Here is a 16,473-nt window from a genome sequence, read left to right on the forward strand (position 1 = left end):
CAGCAGAAACAAGAAAGTAATTTGACTTTCTAGACCTGAGCTCCTTTCTTTTCATTCTCTGAGAGAAGAAAGGGAAGACTGCAAGTGGTCTGCATGTCTGGAATTGACTGGGGAACAGTGGTTTCTGCTGTGTGAGCATTACTCCAATAACAATTCCAGTTCACAGGTGTCATCTGACTGTTTTGTGGTTCTTTTTTCACCCCAGTGCTTTGCTCAGATTCCCATTTCCTTTCCCAAGCTGCTGCTCTATCCAAAAGCTTCCTCCATAGGCCTCTGCTCAGTTAGTTAAATTCCAAAAGATGAATGCATTTCACAGGCTTCTTGAATATTTTTCCCCCTCCACCTAAACTATCTCCCACACATGACTGACCTCAGCTCCTCCTTTCCTTTGCTCTCAGGGCTGTAATCCTGTATTCCTCTCCAGGGACACCCCTCAGCCGAACACACAGAGCTCCTGTTGCAGTTCTTGGCTCTTCAGGAGCTGCCAGAAAGTGCAAACAGTGTCAGGACTGAACATATCCTGCAGCTCAGCTCAGGCTTCCTGCACAGCTGAGCACCTCTTCCCCTCCCTTTTCCCTCACACACCTGCATGTTTTGGTTTCAGTGTCTGAAATTGTTTTTATGTTGAGCCTCAGCAGGAAAACCAGTTCTTCCATAATGGCTTTAACCCCTCTGGGACAGGCCCTTCCATGCTGGGCAATCAACGCAGCTCCTCATCCTCAGATCTTCGCTCCAGAGGGCTGAAGGCTGCCAGTCTTCACCAACAGCACTTCTGGGCAGGGGGTAGTGCTCATGGAATGAGAGCTGGCAATGGGACTAAGAATGGAGCACATAAATCACCTGCAGAGCAGGTGGACAGGGCAGACAGTTTTCTTTTCCCACCAAAAGCAAGAACAGTGATTTAGAGCTCTACCTGTCCTCTGTGTCCTCTCAGGTGGGGCTGAGAACAGGCAGAGACCCTCACCTACCTCAGCAGCAATAATTACTGAGATCCCTCCACAGCCCATCTGCAGAGGGGTTGAATCTTTCATTTCACAAGGCCCTTTGCCCAACTCTCAGTCTGTGGGCTGAGCAGAGGGAACCAGCTTTGCATGGGAGGGATGAACTGGAAACAGCAGAGGAGAGCAGCACAATTCATCACATCCATACCCTCATTATAATAACTGTCCTGAAACAGGGTATTTGAGGTGGTGTAAATGTACCAACATATAGAACTAGGTTGTGCATTGCCCAGAAACACCAGCTAGGGACCATTAGATACATGGCTTGGAATAAAGACACCAAAGAATTCATTTTAAAAATCTTTATGTGAATATAAAAGGATTTTTTCCAAAGAAAAAAATAAAACCAAAGGTTTAAAAATTAGTGCAATTTTTTGAGTTCTATGCAACACAGTGTTTACATTTGTTTTAAACAGAAGATGTAGACACCGATACACTGAAAACCTTAACTTAGAGGAAGAGGAAAAAGAAACAAGTAAGAAAATTATTGTACTAGACACTACCAACTCCTAAACAATTGTTTTCATTTTCTAATTTCTAAACTATTTATGGCTACCTAAATAGAACATCAGTATTGCTTATATTACTTATTTCCAAGTAAGTGTATATCATAGAAAATAGAATACCCATATATATTTTTTTAATGAACAAAAAAATCAGGTGAAAATTTATTTTCAGTGAACGTTTCTTAAACCACTAAGGTTGTTGCAAAATAATCTTCTCAAAACTGCTGCCTGACCCATCTTGAGTAAAAGAACCTACTAGTCCATATTTTGTATTATTGCTATAAAACACTTCTCCTCCATAGTAATTAATCTTGTATAAAAAATAATTAACAAATGATATGTCAATCAGAACATATTTTTTTGTTTCTTTGGATCTACATTACCCGTTTTACTGGAAAATGGCTAAATTCCTAATAATGCCATTTAACTTCAGCAGGATTCAGTGGTTTCACCTCATATTTTTTCACCTAATTTATTTTCACCTCATATATTCACCTCATATGAACTGTGCTGGTACAAATTCACCTTTCAGGAGAGCCAAGGGGCCTCTCTGTTCCTCCTGCCTCAGCCATGGTGCACCAAAGGACATGGAGTGACAGGGCTCTGCTGCTGCATGCTGGACACAGCTCAGCTGTAACACAGCAGGGTTTTCAGCAGCTTTTTGGTTTGACATGGGTGAAGCAAACATTAAAATGATCCTGACCTAATGGTCCTTCCTGCACAGGCAGATGAGCTGAAGCAAATACAACACCATGCCTTATAATCCAGTGTTTTATTCCCACACATCAGTTCCTTGTTCACAGGACAGAACCCAGGTTTAACTACTTGTATAAAAGCTGTTTTAAACAGGTTCTCAGTCCCAAAGAAACCCTTGAGTGATATTCACAGGCTTCACTCTTAACAGTTTGGAAAAGCCCCAAATAAGCAACATTTCATCCAATACCTGAAAACCAGATTCATTTTGGTAACCCCAACATGATTACTGGGGACAACTGTGCCCTGAAAAAGGCTGATCCCTGCCTGTAGATCAGGACTTAAATTCTTCCATCACTAGTCAGAAGACAAACTTCCAATTAAATGATAAGGAGGTTCTTAGCTATTTTTGGTCCCAGGGTCTGCAGTTTTGAGAAGTGTAAGTCAAAGACATTTGCTCCAAGTTTGTCACTATTCAGCACCTGACAGACTACTGACACAGTTCCACTACTGGGAGAAGTACAACAAATCAAGCCTACCAACTACATGAGTATTTGAAGGACATCCATGAAAGTTTCCATGCTGCAAAGAACGAGGGTTAAGAGACCCACTCAACATCATCAGAAACAGCTCCACGTTTCACTAGAACACACCAAATACCAGACTTTAGGAATGGAAGCATCTTGCTAAGCCTCAATCTCCTGATCACTGCTCACCACCACCTCCCTCCCACCCACAGCACTGGCAAATTAAATATGCAACTGTACCTTAACAACACCAGCTCCACTAACACCACTGCAGCAATAAAAGACCTCAAAACCCACGAGGTAGTCCAAAGAAGCATAGTCCTGAAGAACACCACCACAGACAACTCTCCAACAGCCACGTGTCTGGCTCATGCCACACTGAGCACAAGCCTGGCTTTTAAACAATGCCTTCTGAAGGAGGAAATCTGTTCAATGCCTATTCATACATACAGCACTGTAAAACAACCACCACAACTAAGAAGCAACCCTAAGTAAGTTGTAGCAAAAATGAATGCTTGCCTTTTCTCTGGCATGGCATGCAATGCCCAGTTAAAGACTTAAGATGTTGGGGAAGGAAGAAATCAAAGGACAAGTTATAGATAGTGAGGGGCAGGCAAAATGACACACTATCCAAATGTCACAATTCAAAACCTTAAAATTCTGTATAGCTGAACCCTGCTCCCAATGCAGAGATGGCCTTAATGGTAAGACAGGTGTGCTTTTATTCTCACAAGCAGCTGAATTTTATATTAGATGGTGGTGTGGTACAGCACCCTCAAATACTTAAATTAAGCGTATTAATTTCCTTTTAAGGGCAGCTGCAATTTTATTTCATTTAACTATTGGTATAATGAACTTTTCCTAGACCATTTGCAAAGAACAGACATTAACAGGTTTCCTAAAATTACAATTAAAAACAAGAGTTAGACATTTGGGAAATAAAGTCACAAGTTTTGTGAAAGACAGCAACTTCCTGCACACAGATTTCAGGTAACAACCTCCATTTAATCTTCAATCAAACTATTACAGTTTATGCACTTTGCTCCCTGCCAACAAACAACCTCTGCTGCCAGTAACTGCCAAAGCCAACTCTCACTCCTCTGCCCAGCACAGTTAGTTCAGAATAGCCAAGTGAAACTATATTTAAAAAAAGAGGAAATGCAATTTCCATGCACAGGCTTGTATAAATAAGTTGAAATAAATGGGGCTTCTTCCCACCTAATTCCCTTTCTGCAGATAAATGCAGTATACCAATATGCCAGACTTTTAAAATATAGCCCAGACTTTTGAGTTAGTATAATAGCTTTTTTCTTACCCAGGAAAAGACAAGCTTTTTTGGCTTAAATGAATTCAACATCTTAAAGACAGGTTTTCCTCAGTGCATATATGCACCAACTTAAGCTTTGCTTTTTTTTTTTTTTTTTAAATAAACTGAGAAATTCTGCTTCTCATAAAACAAATCCTGTCTTCTGTTACATAACAACTGGTATCACACCTTTATTTTCTTCTTCTATAAATGCAAGCACTTTGCTGTTTTTAAAATTGTACTTACTATTCTAAAAAAGTATTTTTTAAAAAGATGTTACCAATCTTTTAGATCTGTTTTCAAAAGAGCCCAGCAAAAATGCCCAATACTGCCAGTTTCCTGAAGTACACCTTTGCATAACATCTTACCATTATAAAAGTCAACTTTCTAGCCCAAACCCGCTTAAATAAAGTTTTAAATATATAGTGCCAAATTTCATATTTACAATATAATCTGAAGGCAAATAGAAATCTTTTAAGTTGTGCTTGTACATGCTGCAGTTATTAAATCTACTTGGAAAACTACATGCTACCTTCTGGCTGATCACCTTAACCCCTTCCTGACAGGCTCTGATGTAATTTGCAGCTGCCCAGCACTCTAACCTCCTCTTTCATCAAGTAGGTAAAGTGGAAAGGTATAAAACATTTAAGGACACTTTAGCATGTGAGTCTTCTTCATGTCCTCGTGTTTAATCAGAAGTTGCACCTGGTACTTTAACAGTGAGGTTCCTCCTGGTGTTGGTGACGTGACGCTGCTGCGCCAGGAAGGAGCGGCCGGGCCCGGCCCCGCAGCTGCCACTGCTGCCCACCAGCCTGGCTTCCATGCCCAGCTTCTGCAGACTCAGGCTCTGCAAGAGTTAAACAACAACTTCAACAACAGGAAAAACAGAAGGAAAAAATATTACTCATCCTGCTCATGCTTTCTTAGTACGCATACAGAATTTTTTCCACTGTATTTCTTAGGTTAATTAAGATTTAACTGGCGTGTGTAGCAAAAGATGTTTCAAAAAGTGAATTTTTGACCCACCTTGTTGTACCATGCAGTTACAATCAGCTTTTCCTCATAGTCACGTAGCTTGGCAATTTTGTATTCATTCTGCAAGGACACAAATCTCAGTTAAACCATAAATTTTATCTGCATAAACTTGCTGCAGTCCACTGAGTGAAATAAATACAGGCAGCAGAAATGCTTCAATACATCAAATAACTACAAAGCCTAGAAGTATAAACAAAGATACTTCCATAACAAACTGAGAGATAAATATCAGCCTGCTTTAAGAAGAGGCTAAACTACACAAGTTGCAGTTAGAAACACAAATAGAACTTGGAAATGTACTTTGAGGGCTTGTGGGGGAAAATGCACAAGAGGTCTGCTGTGTATCAGAAAATCTATAAATAATTTAGTCATTTTTCACCTGAAAAGAATGCACCTCCAGTGACTGGCTAATTGCTATTATATAATATAATTCCCTTGTACTCATACATAAAAGAAATGTGAGGCCACAGCATTTACAGTCAGACCTCTCAGCCTACTGAATCATGCTGAGGATGATTCTCAGGCAACTATTCCAAACAGTCCCATCAACAGTGCTGTGAAACTCAATGCATTTCCCCAGTTTTTTCTGATGTTTGGACTACTGTCAACAATCCTTTCAGAATTTCAGCCAGGCAGATTTTACTGAGTCACTAGGAAACAACATCTTGAATGCCTAATATCAGAAAGCAATAATATTAGAAGTTATTTTTAAATATATGCAAAACTTTTACCTCTAGTGCTTCAATTCTTTTGTCTTTTTCCAGTAACTCTTTTCTGAGCAACATAATTTCTGCTGATGCTGGATTTAGCTTGGGGTCTAAGGTTTTTATCACCTGGGCAAGGCAAAACAAGAGCATTACAAGTCAGTTTGATTCTCAACAGCTCTGCATTTCATTTGCTCAAAGGAGGAATGTAAGAACAGGCTGGGCACTGGTCAGGCTGTTACACTACAACAGAGAGCAAAGGGTACAAAGGAATCCTTACTGCACCTCATGCTCAGCCTAAACCCTATTTATTCTCTCAGACTTAACTGACTGCAGTTGAACAATCTGACTAAAAATGCAACTTGCAGCTACTGCTTTTAATTGGGAGGTGGGGACACACACACTCAATCTGTCTAACAATTTATGAGGGAGGAATGCATATGCTCAGAAACATGCCACTCACATTCCTTGCTTTTTCAAGGTACATTTTATATCTTTCTTCCATTGCCTTCATATCCTCATCTTTTTTTCGTAAAGCTGCTTCCAGCTCTCCAATCTTCTGGGCTGTTTACAGAAATTATCAACAAAGACACACAAAATAAAAGCAGACACGCTACTTTCAGGGCTTCTGTGTTCTCTTGGTATCACCATCCCTCAAATAGACAATAATGTAGAAGCTAAAAGTTTAAGTTTAGAAGGTTTAAGTTCTTTTTTTGTTTCAGCTGTCCCACCTGACCCTGAAATCCCATTTTGCAGAGCAGTGTTCAACAAACCTCATCCCCCCAGGATCCTGTCCCTGCCCCACACCACACACAAAACCCTTCCATATCTGCCAGTTCAGATTTAAAGCCAAGCTGCAGCAGAAAGCCTCATCCAGACAAATATCCCATAATCCAGTGGTTATGGGAATAATTTCAGAAGAAACTTAACACAGTCTTATTAAAAAATACCCAAAAAACGCCCCACAAAACAACTCACGGTTCTGACTGTCATCAGGCTGCAGCTCTGCAAGATCAGCCTCTTTCTTCTGTAACTCATCATGAACCTCATTCAACTTTTCCCTGTAAATGAAAAGTTGGGCTAAGGATTAAGCTCACAGATAATTTCAGGTTTAACAGCTGGAAGCTTAAACTTCACAACAGAAGTATTTAAATAAGTATTTTAAGCTTTAGCAATTCTTCAGGGTTTGAATAGAAATATTAATATCATAAAAGTTGTGACTTCTGAGTTGATCCTCCTTTAGTTAAAACTAGGAAAATGAACAATTAAGCCCCTCCAGCATTATCTTAGGTAGAACTACATCTGCTGAAAGGACTGGAAATATTTCAGAGGAGTAGAATACACTTTGAGTGATGGTTTTAGCAGTCTTTTGTAGAATCAGAACAGTTAAAAATGCTGGTGGTAATGAAGAGACAGAGAAGTGGTACTGGGACTACAAGACCATCATGGTCAGAGTAAACAAAACTATGACACCAATATTTCACTCTATGCATAATTCTCAAATCAGGGGCTTAGACATCCCTACCAAAATTTAAGCAGTTCCTGTGCTCTATTTAGTATAAATAAGCTATTGTGCATGCATGTGCCTTACTTACATATGTGCTGCCAATTTCTGCTTCAGGTTGCTGGACTGTGAAAGGAGAGAGTTAAAATTCAATTGTATTTCAGTATTCCATACCATGCAAAGTTCAAGGGCTCTTACATATCAGCCAAGAATACTTAGCACAACTAAATAAACCAAAGCAAATAAATCCACTGAATGATAAAACCAGGGACTTTGAAAGTAAAATAGAAGGGTTATACTTCCATAGAAGAAACCACAAGGAGCTTTTCAACTGAATTGCAGTTGATATGGAGGTATTTCTCTGATACACTGAAAAATAAGATGCTAAACAAAGAACCTGATGCTAAACTGGAGGACTTTAAACAAAACTGGCAAAATGTTTCACTTACTCCTTCAGTCTTGGATCCCTGCTCCTGTAAAGTCTTTTGCAGATCTTCAATCTGCTGCTGTAATCCTCCAATACGCTCTTCATTGAGCCTTTTAGGAAGAAAACACGGTTACTGCCCATCTAAATAAATAGTTCACAGACAGATTTTTCTGTTTCATTAGTTTTTCATAGGGTCTACCCAGAACAACTTAAGCCACAAATAAGCTGATTTGAAATGCTTTTAGCTTGACTGGAACTTCTGCAGGGACAAACACATGGAGCTTTACTGAACATTTTATAATGAAATACCTATAGTCATTTTAAGTGTTGAGAAAACATAACAATTAAAAATTTTCCTATTCTAGTAAAATGTTTTAGCATTCATTGATAGAAAATTCATGGTCTAACAGTCTGAAGTTCTAGAAATAGAATTCACATCCATTCTTGGTCTACCAAGAATAATTCAGATTGAAGAAGAGTGTCCTGTAAGCAACACTTCCTTCAGGATATGGTACACACAGATCTACCACATTTAAACCACTTTCCTTCTTCCTTGCTTCATAATCCTCCATTTATGGTGAAAGAAAAGGTTCCTACATTACAGATGCAAGGCACAAGTCACCCTAAAAATTCCAGAGATCACTTTTTGCTGTATTGTAAGATGTAGCATCCTCCATCACCTTTTCTCAGTTTCCAGCTCGTTCACTGTCCGGTGCTTCTGCTCCAGCTCTTCCTGGAGCTCAGCAATCCGTTCATTTTCTGATCCCTCCTGTTTCAGCAGGAGCATCTTATTTTCATGCTGCAGCCGAATAAACATTTCTCTAAAGCAAAAACAACAAAAAAAGTCACTGTTAATTAAGAAGGTGACTAAGAGGAGGAAGTAATAGTTCTGTTCACTCCTCCAACATTAAAGTGAGGCAAGCAAGTTGTACTTAATGATGTAATTGGGGTAACAATGCAATTTGTTATTAAAAGGTAACTTATAATATTTGAAAACTTCAAACTATATGAGCAGAGTTTTAAATTGTCATTCCAAGCCCAGATTTATACACAGCAATCTGATATGGTTTAAAGAAAAAAGCAAAGTAATTTTAGTATGGGGAAATAATTATTAACACCTATATGGTGGCAAAGCAAGGAGTGGGATAAAGAGTCCCATTGATGAAAATACTGAACTTTGACAGAGACATTATCATGCCCCATCTATGAACATCCCAAACAACCTCAGCCTTTGGGTCTCACCTATATTCCACTGGCAGAATTTCAGCAGCAAGATTCTCATGGCTTTTTTCACCTGAAATCACATGAGGGGTTTAATGTACCAGACTTAAAGAAATCTCTAATCCAAATAAAAGAGTCTCTGAAAATAAAGCAGTACCTGTTTGACTCAGGTGATCCTCCTGCATCTGTGCACACCGGAGCTCCTCATTTGTCTCTCTTAATGCATCACACTGCACTATCAGTCTCTAACAGGACACATTTGAGATGGAACCAAATAACATTAATCAGAAGTAATAATGACACATGCACATTTTAGGCTGGTCTTGATGATCTTGGCAATATTTCCCAACCTTCATGACTGATAATTCTATATTTTGTTTTATATGTGAGTGGACACACACAGGACACTAAACTTCATTATTATGGTGGCACTACTTCCTGGAAGGTTCTCCTCAAGCAGAGGATCTGAGAGAAATTTAGGTGCTCAAATAAACTCATAAAGAGACTTACCTCTTTTTCTTTCATTAAAGCTTCATGTTTTTCTTCAAGTCGCTTCATTTCAAATGCCAGCTTATCAGCTCTTTTGGATTCTTCAGACAGTTTGTTATGAAGCTCCTGGACCTTTTCATAAAAGCACTATTTAGCACAGGAATGCTGCAAGATGCTACTTTAAAAAGCTACATTAACACAGTCCTTCCTGCCCAATTCAGCCAAAATAAAACAGTTGGCTCCTCAAGCTTAAGGAAGTGAGACGGGATGGGGGCCTCTGTGTTTTGGGGGGTTATATTGATTTTTGGTTGGTTGGTTTTGGTTTTTGTATGTTTGGTGTTTTTTTAATTTAACTCTTTCTTAATTCCTATTGAAATTAAAATAAAACTTCTAATTTTCATGAAGAATGGTAAGAATATGAGAATGTAAGAATGTAGTAACAGGACATGGGGAATGGGTTCCAATTGAAAGAGAACAGGTTTAGATCAGGTATTAGAAAAAAAATTCTTTACTGTCAGGGCAGTGAGACCCTGGCACAGATTTCAAAGGGAAATTTTGGGTGTCCCATCCCTGGAAGTGTTCAAGCTCACGTTGGATGGGGCTTGGAGCAATCTGGGACAGTGGAAGGTGTCCCTGTCCATGGCAGAGGAATGAGATCATCTTCAAGGTCTAGGTCCCCTTCAAAGCCAAACCATTCTATAATTCCATTAAAATTATCTCAGTAACAGCTGAACAACCTCTCCCAGGAAGACAAATTACCTCAGCCCAGAGTAAAGAAGAAAAGCCTGCAGACTATGGACTCTCGCATCAGTTGAGAGGGCAACTACAGTTAAGCTTGCAAATTTAACAAAAAGGGAAAAGCCCACAAGGGAACTGCTGGGTATGAAGGAGTTTTCACAACTCAGAAATTCCAGAAGGACAATGCAGGGTTGTTAAGGTGTTCCCAGCTACCTGGGGAAAAAGGAACCTTTGAAACACAAGTGCAGCATTACCTGTTTCTTGTAGGTTTCCAGCTGGGCTCGCGCTGCGTTGGCTTTCCTGAGCTCATCCTCCAGACTGACAGTGTTGTGCATGTACATCATGTTGGTCTCCTGCAGGGACTTGACCTGCCTGCGGAAATCATTCAGGTCCTGCAGCTTCTTCCGATACACTTCCACTGTTGACTCCAGCTTGCTTGCCTTGTCTGCAGTAGCCCTTGAGGTATCAACAGCAACCAGAAGGAAAGGTTACAAAACTCAAACTCTGCTGATACACACTGTTTTCAAAGAGGGATGTGACATGCTTAGCAGCAGTTATGTTTCACCTCTTTAGTTTTAAATGTATAATCAACACAAACTTGTTTGTAAAAACTGAAATCAGCCAGCCTTCAAGTGAGACTGACAGTCACAAGCCAAAAATATGAGCAAGGGTTAGTGGGTCAAATATCCCTGAGGAATTTTGGGGCACCACAACATCCTGTGCTAGACAGTCACCTCAAAATACTGGTAGCTGGTATGTTCTCACTGGGGGATTATTCAGAATTAGAACATAACTGCTCTGTGAGAATGATCACTGGCAGATACACCTGAGAACTGTCAGCTTATCATTAAAAAAATCTACATGGTAAGAAAACATTGGGACCATATTTTTAAAATTAATTTTATTATCTGTGTTTATTATCGGCATTCATATCTCGCCAGAAGCTGGTACAAGAAAATAATGGAAAAAATCTACAGCTAGGATTTATTTCAGATGTTATTTAAGAACCACTAAGTTGAACACCTGAAACCACTTTTCTTTCCATGTTTTATTCATATTTTATTAATAGCAGATCTGCTTTCAATATGACTTATTTTGGATATTTCTTGGGTGGTCTGGTATTTAATACAGTTTACACAAACTGGAATGTTACATTGAATTCTCATGTGTGTTTCATCTTCATTTTGTTTACAATCTCACTAACCTAAATCTGGCCTAGAATGCTGACACCAGAAGTTAGGTTAAAATTCTAGCTGTATATATGCTTTTCTACATGAGAACTTCCACTTTCTGTCCCATACGAAGAAGCTTAAGTTCTGTAATCATTAATTCTGCTTCACAGAAAATAACACCTGCAGAAATAACACCTCAAAAAAATCTTGTTACATACAAATCCTTGGATTTAGCCATTAAATCCTAACATGTGTGTATGAAGCTCTCTCTGCTACATACCTAAGAATGTCATTTTCATCTTTCAAAGCTCTCGATTCTTCTGCCAGAGAGGTCAGTTCATTGTTTCTATGTTGCAGCTCAATCAATTGCTTTTCTAGATCTTCACAATGGACACGATAATCATCTTTTGCAGCTTCAAGCCTACCAGATCAAAACCAGTACTTTTGTTAGGAACTCATCACTATTGCAGTTTCATTTAGTAATAGAATTACTAAAAAGAAACAAGATAAAAGGAAAACTACTGATTTAAGTACCTGGGAAATGTTACAATAAAAATGGAATATTTTGTTTCTACCTGTTAAAGCATAATGCATTGCACACTGCAAATTTATCACATCAGTATCAAGGAATCCCATGAAAAGTGATTTCGTTTCCCAATATGGATCACAGAGAGAGACTAAAGAAATCAGTTCAATAGAGAGACATGGTCCTGGGGGGTTTAGCTTTTGATTTGTTGATACACAAGTCAGCACTCTTTTTTTTTTTTTGCCTTCCATCACATTCTTCCCTTTTTTTAAGTATTAGAGGGCAATTCCAATTACAAACTGATAGATTTTACAACAAGTAACAGATCCTTTTTCTTTTAAAATGTAAGGACTGCCTTTAAAATATGCTTATACAGCACTAGACAGCTTTTAATGCAAAAGAAATGGAGATGGGAAAGCCCCAAAGAGTGCCAGAAATTTTCAGAGTGCATTAGACAAGTGAGAGATTTTGGGGGAAAATAATTTCATACCTGAAATTTTCTTCTTGCAATTTTTCCAGCTGCGACTGTGCACTAAAATACTTTTTTGCAACCATGGTATTTGGATCATCAAGAGAGTCGTCTAATTGCTCTAGTCTGTTATTCATAATCTCATTTTCTGACATCAAGCTGTTTTTCTCATCCTGGAGGGCAGCCACCTAGCATAGATAAAACAGCATGAACACTGTAAGACCCGTCCCAAAGAACTGAAGCAAGACAGCAATACATCACCAAATTAGTTTATGAAGAAGGCTGAGCGTTTAGAAGATTTAGAATGTAGTTTACAGAGCACACTTGAGCATACAGATGCTTTAGTGTATGACAGTTATGAAGCGCTACAGGAGAAGTCCCTCTAAATCAAAAGACGAATTTCTGGAACTGAAACCATGGTAAAAAGGCAGACAAAGTGATATGGAGAGAAACTGCTACTTCCATTAAAAACACCATGGACGCCGTACAAAAAACTCTGAGTGCTGCTGCAACAAGTGTCCATCTTGCCTGTAGTTGACAACCAGAAGCAGCAGGGCATGGCCAGCAGCCCAGGCTGCCGTGCTCAGCGGGGATGGCTGCGGGAAGCGGGGTCGGCCGAAGCGCACACGCACGGACAGCCTGGCCAGCCTCGGGGGAGCATGCAACCCTGGCAGCACACACACGGCTACCCGGTGTCACAGCTAAGCACAGGGGCTACAGCACTTCACTGACAGCAGCCAGCCTCACAGCCACAAGGATTAAGAGGATAGAACCTTTAAAGTTTGTCTAGTGAAAGCTGCTGTGTTAATTTTAATGTCCTGTCAAACATAAGAGCACGCAGCATGTGTTAGTCAACTGCATTGAAACAGGGACAATATGCTTTTTGGGTTATGTTTTCCTGAATTATAAAGTAAACCTACCTTTCTTATACTCTTGGAAAATATCAAGGAAGACTGAGACCTTACAAGTGAATTTATTAAGAATTAGTTTAAATGAGAAGCGTCAAGTCAATATTATGGCTTCAAATAAAAAAAATAAAATAAAACATATCATGATGACATTATTAAACAGATAATCTACAGTATGCAATATTAAGAAACAATTTGTTTGTGACCATAATTTAAAAATCTATCAGGCAAACATGTAAAAGTCAAAGAGTAATTATTCTGCCACTTCATGAGGTGCTGGCTTTCTAGGTTCACTCCTTTTTATGCACCAGATGTCATTTACTATTTCTATGCACACAAACACCTGTGAGTAGGGAGCACATCTGAGCCTTGCTCAGCCTCCTGTTCAAGGGTCAGCTACTCCTTAAGCATGGACACCATTCAGACTTTCAGAACAATCCTGAAACATCACACATGTCAGACTTAAAAAAACCCTAAAGATCATACTATGATACACAACTCAGAGCAAGTTTTTCTCAGTTCCTTTCCGGTAGCCTTCTCTTCTTGTTTAACTATTTCAATGTAGCAGAAGTGGTGCCACACTCAACAGAAATTATGAAGAGAGGTTTTAAAGACACATCACAGTATCACAGAGCTGTGCTGTCATTAACTCATCTGTTTATATTCAGTACCTTTCCCTTGAACACCTTTCACCTGTCCCATGCCATGTTATGAGCAACTGGCTCTGTATCACCTTTGATTAATTAATAGAGAATTCTGGAAGAAAAGCCAGGGAGAACAGGAGTACACCTGGGACTTCTGCAGATTCTTCTCACAAGCATTTTTACATCTCTGCTTTTATTAGGAAGCCTTACTACTGCCTCAAGAAAAAAAGAAAATTAAATATCAACTCAGTTATAGCAGTAGCTTCCTGGGCATGGCAAGTAGCTCTGAGATGCTTTAGACACAAGTATTCTGCTTTTACAGTTGTCATTGTCAGCAAGAAATGTAAAACTGTCCTCTGCTTTTGTGGGTGTTCATTTCCAGAGGCTCTCACAGCCAGTACAGCCCTCTGGCTCCTACAAGAAGATGCCACCCCAATGTTCTCTTTGTGCACAGCCAAATCTGACATGAATTGCCTTCCCAGATAAAACTCTTTCTATTCTCAGATTATAGTGCCATAAGAGATGGGCTAATAAGTGATTTTTTCTTTAAAGTGTTGATTGAAATGCAAATTTCTATTTATTGTTATGAAGTCCTCTTTCCTTTCTCTCAAGAGTGACTTGATTAACTGCTATATCCATTAAAAACAAAAATAGGCCTATTATTAGTGCTGTTTGAAAATGTCAGCAAGGATCTATTAGTTTTCATTATTTTTATCCTGAAATCTCCTCCATGTTGCAATTGTGTATAAGAAAAAGTTAGCAAGTTTTAGATAAATTACAAATTTTTGTCCTTCATCAACTCCTATTGAAACAGCATGATTTTCCTATGATTAAATCTAATTACTGTTTATGACATGAACTGGATTTTTTGGACACAGTACAAAAGACCAGAGGATCAAGAATGAAAAGGGCAATTTTTAAAACCATGATAAGGTTCTTTTAACACTACCTGCTACTAATGGTAAACATTAACCTGAGACAAAGAACCTTTGAGATAAGCTGGCACAGGACCTCAGCTTACACTTCCATCAGAAAACTCTTTCCAGTAATTGCATTTTGGAGCACAGAATAATTGCTTTTCCCCCAAAAGCAGCTACAAATTCTCACAAAAATGGTAACAATGCAAAATGCACTTTGCCCTTAAAAATTTCTGCATCTTAATAGCAGCACCACTACATATTAAAGAAACAAACAACTGACTGTTTCTTACCTGCAAATCCAGCTCTTGACATCTTTGTGCCAATTCCTCTTTTTCTGCTCGTGCTTCCTGAAGCTCTTCCAAGGCTTTTTTAAGCTTTCAAAAATAAGGCAGTCAATCACTACGGCCCATATTCAAAGTACTCAGTTACAACTTCTAAAATGCCTCAATTGCTTACACCCATTGTTTAAGTTGGCTGTTGGGTGCACACATTGACACAAAAACCTATAAATACTCTGCTAGATCAGGATCTCTGCTCATTTCACCTGCCTGATTATCACACTTAGAAAGTAAATTATTGAAACACAACAGCTTAGGCTAAAAGCATAACAAAACACAGGAACGTGCTGTTACCATTCTCGTATGCCTTTAAAGAAAAATTCATTTTATGTGCAACACCTGGTAGTGTTCAGATTATCAGGAATTTTCACAACCCCTTAAAAATAACCTGAAGTAGGTTATTTTTTAAAAAGAACCTGACAAGGCTGATGGTGCACCCCTACCCCTCCCTGCAATGTAGGTTTGCACTGACCAGTTTCACCCCATGCAGTCACTGTAGGTTTTTAAAGCTACAGAATAACACTTAAATTTTCAGTTAATTAGCACTGAAAACCAGCATTTCTTCATTTAAGGCATGGCCAGATACCAACTTACAATTCAGGCTTGATCTATAATAGCAACACAGATCAGGCAATTACCTGCTGTTCCACTTCACTTGATGCATCACATGGGGAAGCAATTGTTACCTCCTTGCTCATGAGCTACAGAAAGAGGCCACAGGAAAAAAGGTTAAATTAGAGGTTATACATCTGTAAGTTCACTGTCTACTGAGTACCAGCTGTATTTTCCATTGTGTTGTTGCATCCCTTCAAAAACAGCTTAATAATGCTCCTCCTCATCTCATGGCTGGTCAAAGATTTAAACAGATCTACAGTAAGGTGATTTTTTACCTCCCTCCTCTCAAATTAATCAAGTAACATTGTATTGGATGAATGTGTGATGTGCTGAAGGTATTGCCACCTCCTAGTCAGTCAAACTGGAATGAACCAGAAGACAAGATTTCACTCCATTGATTTAACAATTTTCACATTTCTTTGTGTCCCATTAATTGCCAATAAACAAACAATGAGAACATTACTTCTCAGATACAAAGACGTACAGTGTGTATTTACCAACAATTAAAGGGCTTTAATCCTCTCTCAGAAATTACTGAATTATTTCTAGACCTTCTTCTAGAAAGTTTACTTAGTCAAAAGACAACAAACACAAGCTTTATGGGTTTATTTCTACCAACAGGACAAGTACAGCTTTAAAGACTATACAGACAATTTAAATCTAAGTTATAAAGCTTATTACCAACTTTGCTGTTACCTTGATGAGGGTGCAATTACACACCACCTTCTCT

The 16,473-nt window shown here is 38.9% G+C and overlaps 1 protein-coding gene across 2 annotated transcripts in view; it reads right to left on the reverse strand.

Moving 5' to 3' along the window:
• Positions 1-1,303: 1,303 nt before the first annotated feature.
• Positions 1,304-16,473, reverse strand: part of HOOK1 (hook microtubule tethering protein 1) — a 29,704-nt gene continuing 14,534 nt past the window's right edge. For both annotated transcript variants that reach the window (XM_084211893.1, XM_084211892.1), the window contains exons 7-22: positions 15,767-15,829; positions 15,081-15,164; positions 12,340-12,506; positions 11,604-11,744; positions 10,406-10,607; positions 9,435-9,545; positions 9,082-9,169; positions 8,946-8,997; positions 8,384-8,524; positions 7,726-7,813; positions 7,368-7,402; positions 6,751-6,833; positions 6,236-6,336; positions 5,800-5,901; positions 5,060-5,128; positions 1,304-4,880 (exon numbers count right to left, since the gene is read on the reverse strand). In XM_084211893.1, coding sequence (XP_084068019.1) covers positions 4,722-4,880; positions 5,060-5,128; positions 5,800-5,901; positions 6,236-6,336; positions 6,751-6,833; positions 7,368-7,402; positions 7,726-7,813; positions 8,384-8,524; positions 8,946-8,997; positions 9,082-9,169; positions 9,435-9,545; positions 10,406-10,607; positions 11,604-11,744; positions 12,340-12,506; positions 15,081-15,164; positions 15,767-15,829 — 1,686 coding nt within the window. In that variant the 3' untranslated portion in view covers positions 1,304-4,721. The remainder of the gene's footprint in view (positions 4,881-5,059; positions 5,129-5,799; positions 5,902-6,235; positions 6,337-6,750; positions 6,834-7,367; positions 7,403-7,725; positions 7,814-8,383; positions 8,525-8,945; positions 8,998-9,081; positions 9,170-9,434; positions 9,546-10,405; positions 10,608-11,603; positions 11,745-12,339; positions 12,507-15,080; positions 15,165-15,766; positions 15,830-16,473) is intronic.

Source organism: Fringilla coelebs, assembly GCF_963513975.1.
Source record: "Fringilla coelebs genome assembly, chromosome: 9".
NCBI lineage: Eukaryota > Metazoa > Chordata > Aves > Passeriformes > Fringillidae > Fringilla > Fringilla coelebs.